The 9,090-nt window shown below is 47.1% G+C and overlaps 1 protein-coding gene across 2 annotated transcripts; it reads right to left on the bottom strand.

The window, feature by feature from the left end:
- Positions 1–687: 687 nt before the first annotated feature.
- LOC120958029 (tyrosine kinase receptor Cad96Ca-like) lies at positions 688–8,582 on the bottom strand. 2 transcript variants are annotated; one of them, XM_040380566.2, is made up of 5 exons: positions 8,473–8,582; positions 4,312–5,100; positions 1,902–3,366; positions 1,735–1,840; positions 688–1,668 (listed from the first exon to the last, which is right to left on the bottom strand). In XM_040380566.2, the coding sequence occupies exons 2-5, from the start codon at positions 4,427–4,429 to the stop codon at positions 1,162–1,164; spliced, it is 2,196 nt and encodes a 731-aa protein (XP_040236500.2). In that variant the 5' UTR covers positions 4,430–5,100; positions 8,473–8,582; the 3' UTR covers positions 688–1,161. The 2 variants fall into 2 exon arrangements, with proteins under 2 accessions (XP_040236500.2, XP_049464805.1); XM_049608848.1 differs by lacking the exon at positions 8,473–8,582 and adding an exon at positions 8,279–8,445.
- Between the last annotated feature and the right edge of the window lie 508 nt (positions 8,583–9,090).

The raw sequence follows: 9,090 nt of genomic DNA, 5'->3' as shown, positions 1-9,090 counted from the left end.
TGATGACATTTTGTTTAGCACCCAACTCTTGATCACTTATTTGATTGCGACATTTTATCCCAATGATAATCACGATATTCTTGGAATATACTTGGCGCGTAGGCTCTAGCAACAAAATGAGCATGCTTTCTCGCTCTGTCTGGTTTGATGGTCTGTCGGGTTTAACAGAGCGAGAAACCATGCTCATTTCGTTTCTTGCTACCACTCGCACGCACCGCATATCTCCCATGACTATCATAATGATCACCGACTGACAATGTCACCACCAAGTGACTAACCAAGAGTTGGTCGCACACAATGTCACCAAGCATGTGATGATCGCACCAACTGTTTGAGTTTCACCTCTGATCATCACAGTAGAGCTCGTGACGCTGACATTGTTTTGTTTCAGCCGGAATTTGTCATGACTATGTCAGTGACATTTTGCAAAACTGATTACAGTAAAAAAAAGTCATGACATAGTGACTGACCAAGCGTTGGTCGTAAAAATGCCACGAAGCGTGCATTGGTCACACCATTCGTTTTAAGCATCACCTCTGGTCATCACAATTGAGTACGTGATGCTGACGTGGATTTTATTTCAGTCAGATTTTTTAATGACAATGACAGCGACATTTTGCAGCACTGGTGTCCCTCAATTCAGTGTTGTTATAACTTAAAAAAAATCAATCTGCTCGTTACGCAATATTCTTGTATATTCACTTGTTTATTAAACACCGCACTGCTTAAATGCTTACAAATAACAAATTTCATCCGAACGCTGAAAAAAGATGAGGGGGGGGGGAGGGGTTGCACGCAGATCATCTGATCCAACGCCAATGTATGTACACAGAGAAATGAATGCTTAATAAAATCAGGTTAAATCCAGCTGAAACTTACAATCGTACTTATTGCTAGACACTAGAAGCGGGATTTGCTGGTACACTTTATCTATTTGTTCTCTGTCGCTATACAACTCCCGAACGAGCTCGTATAAATAAGAGCAAACGATCATTCCTACGATCGGAATCAGACCTCAATCTTATCACAACCTAGTCGATTACTTGCAAACCATGCACACCTTGTGGTTGCGTGTGGTGCAGGTTTCAATTTCTATCGCCTTTGCTCGTTTGAGTATGTTTATCAAATGGGCTTTCCGAGCCTCGGGCAACCCCAGTTCGTTCACAGCTTCTCGCCGCTCATGTTGAGCATATTGTAGTAGTTGTGGTCGGGAAACCGCTCCAGCTCGATGTAGTCCGTCTCGGTTTGCAGCAACCGGTCCAGCATCTCGACCACCTCCGGGAAGCCGGGCCGCTCATTCGGATCGGCCGCCCAGCAGTAGAACATGATGTTGTACAGCTCCCGGCGGCAGTGTTCCGGCTTCTCGAGTCGGTAGCCGTCGCGCACCTTGCGCATCACATCCGCCGCCGCAATGCCCGGATAGGGCGTGGAGCCGAGCGTGACGATCTCCCACATCAGGATGCCGAAGCTCCAGATGTCGGACTTGACGGTGAAGATGTTGTCGTACAGTGACTCGGTCGCCATCCAGCGGATCGGCAACCGGCCCTCGCTCTTCCGCTCGTAGACCTTGGAGGTGACGATGTCGCGGGCGAACCCAAAGTCTGCCACCTTGCACGTATGGTCGTCGGTGATGAGAATGTTACGGGCGGCCAGGTCACGATGTATGATCTGTTGGGAATACAGGAACAGGATAAACAGAAGCTCTTGGGAATACTCCGCGACGACACTACTTACCCCACGGGATGTTAGAAAATCCATCCCACGTGCGACCTGGTACATGAACGAGGTAAGATCACCCGAGGTAAGAATCTTTGACTTGCCGTGAGTATTTCCATAGTGTCTGCAAAACGAAAAACATCAATTAGTGACATCTTGGACGATGGTGTACTCATCGGACTTACTTCTCCACGCGCGAGTTCCTCAGGAACGTCTGCAGCTTGCCCATATTGACGTACTCCAGTATCACGAAGATTGGATCCTTCTCCGTGCAGCAGCCGAGCAGCCGCACCACGTTGATGTGCGGTTCGAGCGACTTCAGCACCTGCAGCTCCGACAGCAGATCGTTCCGCTCCGCCTCGCTCGCATTTTCCTTGAGCGTTTTGACCGCCGTCACCGATACGCCCTCGTGCCCATCGATATCGGTCGCCTCGCAGCGCCAAACCTGCCCGAACGCACCCTCGCCGAGGATGTTGAACACCTTCAGCCGGTGGCGTGGAAACTCCCAGCGATCCTTCACGATCGACCCGTTCGACTCCTCGGACAGCTGGGACGTCGCCTGCAGGTGACCGTTCGTGTCCCGCTCCCACGGTGAGGTGTACCGGTTGCTGAACGCCATCGGGCCCGTCCAGTGGCTCAGCCCGATCGAGTTGCGGCTATCCTCGGCGGTGGAGGTAATGTTGCTGCTGCCGTTGCTTTGGTTTGACTTTTTGGCTTTATCGATTTTGTTCTTCTTCTTGAGCGTTTTGCTGAGCGCGCACAGATACTTGCGGAAGAAGCAGATCGCGATCAGCCCGGCGGTGACGAAGATGATCGCCACGGAGATGATCACCGGGAGCAGTATCTTGACGGTGTTGGTTTCCTCGTGCGGATGGGCATGGATCGGTACCGTGCCGGTGGTTATCGTAGGTTGGAGCGGTAGCTTTGGAGTGGTTGGTGTACTGCTCGCGCCAGCAATCGTGGGATGCGGCGCGGTAGTGTTAATCACCGGTGGAATGGGAGACAGCTTTGTTCCATTGTAGACACTCGGCTCGACGGGATGTGTCGCGGGGGAAGAATCTACCACCGTGGACGCATTTCCTGTGACGATTGGTCGATCGGGATAGGTTTTGGTTTGCTTGGACGGCGGTGGTGGCGTTGGAGTCGCTTCAGCACTTTCCAGACCCGGCCCCGGTACGGTCGGTGGTTTCCGTGTAAACTGTGACGGTAGCGGCGGCAGTGGGATCTGTGGTCGCGAGCTAATCCCAGGCAGATTTATGCCCGGTGGCAGTATTTGACGTATGTTATCGATGCTGGGCGTAAACTGCGACCCGCGCGACTTGTACAAACCGGTCGCGTTTTTGCTCAGGATGTTCACGTACACCTCGTTCTTGGAGGTGACGCTGCCGTCGCTCACCGTGACGTAGACGAAAAAGTTCTGCCCAGCTCGGCCCTCGATGCTGCTGTTCAGAAACACGAACCCGGTGTTGGGGTCGATAATGAACGGTTGCTCCTGGCCGGCGACCAGTGCGTCCAGCCCAAACTCCAGCTTGTCGTCCTCGTTGTCTTCCGCATTGACGCGCGTAATCATCGTGCCGACGGTCGTGTTCTCCGGTATGCGCCAGTGCCGGTCCACCACGATTACTGGCGGTGTGTTGAGATCTTGAGCATCTGCAAAGGACGCGAATATGTGCAGGAGAGGTATGAAAAGTACGCCTTAAAATGTCAATGCACACAACCCATGCCTGATAATGAAGCTTCGTTCGCTGCGTTATCGAAGCGCAAACAGAGCTTCATTACCGGTTTGGTGAATAAATCCCCAGCCAAGGTCTTTAATGGGGGACAGGTTTGGGGCGAGTGACACGATAACAAATGACTTCCCTAGCGAAGGCTCCCCCAAGCTGGGTTTTGAATAATTTTCAAATTTACTTCCTATCACTCACAATACTTCCGAAGGACCCTACACGGAGCGGGAAGTGCACAAGCCTAGACGAGGCGGATCCTAGACCTGGAGCCATAATCATAATAATAGTCGGCAAGTGTCATGGTCATTGAGCGAGCTAAAATTATAGACCCCGCCAGAAGAGTGATTCTGACGGCGGCACAGGTAGCAACGCAGCCTCACACCGGTGAGAACGATGGCACGGCTTCAGTAATGAACGTGAAGGCCTCCGCAGGGAGTTCCGACAAACGGTTTGAAGGACTCGGACATAAACAAAATATTTTGTTGTCTCGGTCGCTATCGGTGCGATGGTGTGCTGTTTTGTCTGATCGCAATTCAGACGGCTTGCGGTAGTGATCCGGTGCAAAAACCGGTTCGACCGCTTTCAGTGGCCAGAAGAGAGGGATAGATAAAGAGGGGAAGACTTGAGCGAGCGAGAGAGAACGCTACCTCCCCTATAGGGAGACCACTTTCATTTTAACACACGCAACGTGTTGACCGTAGGGTCGCCGTGCCACTCGCTTTCTATTGCCGTGCGTTGATCGTGTATGTGTGTGCTCTTTGCGATTGTGTCTGGCGAAGTACGATCGCATCTCGATTGCGATCTCAAGTGGCCTTTACACACGATTTGATTGTTTTGCCTACACGGAGGCTTCCATTAGCGATGATCTTACCTGCACCGGGATGCTGCAGCACGATCGCCATCCACGCAAACATTGTTAGGCAGTGGCGCAGTTTGATGCACAGCCGAACGTCGGCTGACGTCATTCGCGTTCGCCCGCTGGATGCCATCGTTCTTCCGTTTCGGATGAGAACAGTCTGAACACTGCGGCAGCTCCTGCTGGGAACAGCTTCTGTCCTGGCGGGTCAGTTCTTCACGTCGTCACGCGCAGTCATTTAGAGGGTGCCCGCGAAGCAGTAACCTCTGGCTTCACTACACTCACTCACACACACAAACACTCTGTCGTTCGTTTAGTTGGCAGTTTTACTGTTTTTCGTTGGCACTTTCTCGCCTTCCTTCCGCCGCTGTGCGGAAGTGGCAGGAAGACAGGAACAAGATTGGTTTCACCAGCTCCTCGTCCCTGTCCCGCGGTCTGTATGTGTGTGTGTGTGTTCCTGGGGCTTTCGGGATTTGTGTTCGACACTTTACGTAACTATCTCGAAACTTGTCACAGCAACGATTATCTTGTGCCGTCCGGTTTCACTTTCGGTTACATAGTCGCTGGCCGCGCTGGGCGACATTTTGGGTTTGCCGAAGCCACGGGTTCACACCGGTTATGTGAGACCAGGAGGGTAGATAGGTGGACCACAAGTTGTTTTGCTTTTTGCACTTAGAGTAACGTCTCGATTGAAGCATGTAGCCACAGCCACAGTACAGATATATGTAGCCACAGTTTTGGTCACATTTTGGAATGGCCGTTTCGACGGATTATGATGGCAGACACTGTCACTGGTTGAGGTTACTAGGTAAAAGGAATATACAATTAAAAAATTAGTGTTCATTGAGGTATTATTAAAACACGCATTATTACATTTATTCGCACTGAACTTAACACTATACGGACATTTTGTAGCTTCTTTCTGACGTAGATATCATACAAATTACAGGTTTATATTAATCCAGTTCTTTGAGATGCACTTCTTTCAATTCTTTCTTGCCAATGTGAAGGTGTCATTCGACTCCTTGAAATGTGATATTCATCTCTGTTTTGTATCTTGTTCTCATTAAGAGCTCTCAAATCGAAAGGCCAAATCAGATATATACTATCTGGATCTGAAGGATTCCGAGGCATTTACCCAAAATCTAAACCAATCCAAATCAATCGAAGCTACTTTGAAAGAATATCGATTTAGCATTTACAAAAGGAACACAAAGGAAATGACAATAGTTAAATGCCAAGATACAATCTTGTTGATCACGATTTCAACATTTCTTTAAAAATAATATTTTGAGCTTTTAATATTGGTGATAGAAAGGATTCTCGTACTGTATGTAATTAGGCTAGCAAGGCTTTTGTTGAATTAAAATAGCTGAAACATGCACACACAAGCTGGCGGTTCCGTGGTACAGTCGTCAACTCGTATGATTTAAAAACATTCCAGTTAGGGGTTCATGGGCTCAATTCGCGTATTGTGACTGTTCCTTCGTAACCGGATCTGGCTATCCGGCTCTGTGGTTCTAATAAGTTTCGAAAGCTTTTAAATCCGTCATTGAAATAGGTAAAAGTTGACATAGAACTTTGCAAGCTTTTGAATCAATTATACTTGGTGCAAATTACGGATGAAGTGTAGTAACATTTAAGTTTTAAATAAATTATCAACTCTTAATGCTTTTTGAAATTACAATTTTGCTGTAATTCTCGCCTTACAATGTACATCTAGTGGGTTGACCATTTATGGTTTGATTTTTACTCGCAAGAAAATAAAAAAAAACACAACAAATTCCTCAAACTAATTGATTTTATGGGTTTTGATACTACAAGACAATTTAATACTTGAATAAATTCATATCACTCAATCAGTTGGAAAATTTCATTGATTTAATTTGACGCGTTGATTGGAGATCATTAACACATCCCACAGGCTAGATCGAGGATAAATGAACCAACACACGCAAAGCCCAATCGCTCCAAGAAGGAAATATATGAATTAAAATCGATGAAAAAAAAACACCGATTCAACAATACGTTCATAAAGTCATCGCCCTTGGAAAGAGCCCCAGGAAAGCTGTTTCCATTGCTTAACCCATCCGTCCAGCCGTCCGGCACCAACTGACACTTCCTCTCTTTTTCCTGCCTGCTGAACGGAAGCTCCGAAGCAAGCGCCAAGTGCTTTCGAAAGTAAGTAAATTGATAAAGCTTCGGAGTAAGCCGATTATGTGCCCGAATTTCCACCATTCAAAGTCTTCATTGTGAACGTGCAGTTGTGTGTGTGTGTGTGTGTGTGCGTTTTTTAAGTTGTTGTTTTTGTTCCAATGCTCCACTGACTGTTCGACAATCGTTATGCTTTCACGGGCTGCTTGCGTTTTGTTGTGCACTGATTCCGCTTTTCGCTTGTTTCTTATTATCCTCTCATCTTTCCTTCTGATGCTGTTTTTTTCGCTGTACTTCCTTTCACGTTTGTTAATTGAAAATCTATACCTTTTTCCGAGCACACAAACATAACAAAAAACAGCAAGAGATGCAAAAATAATGCACCACTAAATTGGGTGAAATTGCAAATGGAAAAACAATCAAGTGATGGATGCTTTCTCAGCACTGCAGACCACAAAAAAAGATTGCAAATGGCAAACATACAGACACAGACACACACACAGACACACACACACACCGGACCGGCATTGCGGGGTGGCAGTTTTCTCTTTCACTGACCCTGAGGCGATCGGGTGATCCTTGCGCATATCATCATCATCATCATCAACCATCAACCCTTTCCAATCTTTCCGATTTCTTTCCCCACTCTCTTGCGCTGCACCCCACCAATCGATGCACCCGCCGTACACGTCATCCGCCGTCAGTCTGGTGTGATATCAGCGGTGTGTGTTTGTGTGTGAGCGATATTTTTGCACAACAATTTTCTCCTTTACTTCCTCCGTTTTCTTTCGCGTTTCGTGTCAAGAAAGAACCGCATCAATATAAAGAAAACAACAAAAAAAAAACCGGTGAAAGACTGTCCGAGTCCGTCTCGGGCGCACTTTTCGAAGTAAAATTTTGCCTCCAAATCAACGAAACACGAGGCAGGAAGTGAGGAGAATGGTGCATTTATGGGTGGAAACTGTGGGGCGGACGCAGTTGCAACATTCCTCCAGCTCCCTCTCGGTGGCTGCCTTTTGTTTTCACGGCGCAGTTCCGTCACCAACATTTCACCGTTACCGATTTCTCTTTTTTTCCCTTCTTCACTTGAACACCACGGGGTGGTGTGGTGTGTGTGTGTGTGTATGTGTTTCGTTTCTACCCCTTTCATGCTTTCTCTCTCTCTCTCTCTTTCACTTGCTCTAGCGCACATGCCCGTTCCGGGGGAGGTTTGCTTTCTTCACATTTATGCTGCTCAGTCTCCCCTCCGCACTTGTTGACTCTTTCACTCTGTCGTATAGGTCGATCCATCCATTTGCGATCACTTCTTCGCGACACTCGACTTTCCTATTCCGCTACAACGGAGTTTTGTTTCCATTTTTGCCGCAAGGGGTACCTTCACAATTTTGTCACCCGTCACAGTCACAGATTGTGTGTGTGTGGTTAAATTTAATTCAATAAAATAAAAAATAAAACAAGACTTTGAGCACAGAAATTGATCAATATTCAACCACTTCACTTGCACCAGCTTTTCTGTGTTAATTCATTCAAACACGTACAACCACAATGTACACTGCCGCCCAGCCCGTGGGCCCTGTTACTATCTCCATCTCGCTCTAAGCATGGAAAAATTCTTTCCCTGGGAAAGTTTCACACAAATTAGCAGCAACACAAAAATCACCAATTTGACCTATTGTTTGAGCGCCCGCTAATAAGGCGACGTTGCCTTTCCAAACACACTACGGATACGATCAAACAGCTCTAACAACAACACACACACAACATACACACAAACACACATATTCAATCCGTACATGGTGGTGTGCTGAGCACACGTTGTAACTCGCACTTTTTGCACGTGTTACCGTGGAGTGGGTTTAGATTTAACGTTGGCAACCCTTAACAGCCCTTAACAACCGATCAATCTGTGTACGGCTAAGCTACACGACGCACTACAAAACATTGAAACAACCCTCATCCCCCCCTCTCCCGCTTCGTATATGTGTGGGTTGGGGTAAGGGGTGGCGACAAAAAATAACCTACACGAAACACCCGGTTTGAGTATCGTCGAAAATCGGCCTGTCACGCGTAGCTGCCAACTTGGAAATGAAAACGAACCCGTGCGTTGCTCGTTGAACGACTGCAAAAGATCTTTGAGCTTTGCGGTGGTGTGCGTAAGCTCCCCCGTTTTCAACTGAATTTGCTCTCGCAAGAGAGCATAGAAGAGCGAGAGAAAAGGGTTGAAAGATGTTTGTTTATGCTTTTATAAAGTTTTAATTGTTTGTTCTATTTTTAAAACCAATTATTGTATGTTAATAATAAATAAAACTTTTTCAATTGATCTTGTACTTCTCGCAAATAGGAAATGATTATTATTTCTTTTTTTATGCTGACACATACATACACCCCGTTTTCATTGTCTCTCTTTCACGTTCGCTCTCGCTCTCCCTTGTTTCCAGCCGACACAAACACCACAACGCAGCAGCATCAACCAACCCCCATTCACCAATATTCGCAGCAAATCTGTATCTGTGACAACACAACATAAGTAAAAAAAAACAATATACACCCGCTCTCTTACCGCCCCCTCCGACAATCCAATGCGGCAAGACGAATCGAAAGTTGAAAGGCTCACCAGAACAGGCTTCCCTGCTTTCCGTG

Source organism: Anopheles coluzzii, chromosome 3 (genome assembly GCF_943734685.1).
Source record: "Anopheles coluzzii chromosome 3, AcolN3, whole genome shotgun sequence".
NCBI classification, from domain to species: domain Eukaryota; kingdom Metazoa; phylum Arthropoda; class Insecta; order Diptera; family Culicidae; genus Anopheles; species Anopheles coluzzii.
The sequence above is the reverse complement of the archived record's forward strand: the minus strand, read 5'-3'. Positions and strand labels throughout refer to the sequence as shown.

Bases quoted from the DNA above. Each gene is read 5' to 3' on its own strand.
- LOC120958029 (XM_040380566.2), bottom strand. From the start codon at position 4,429: ATGGCATCCAGCGGGCGAACGCGAATGACGTCAGCCGACGTTCGGCTG. The intron at 3,367-4,311 runs GTAAGATCATCG...CGTCCTTTGCAG, and splicing joins GCTGCAGCATCCCGGTGCAG to ATGCTCAAGATCTCAACACA. The intron at 1,841-1,901 runs GTAAGTCCGATG...TTCGTTTTGCAG, and splicing joins AGGAACTCGCGCGTGGAGAA to ACACTATGGAAATACTCACG.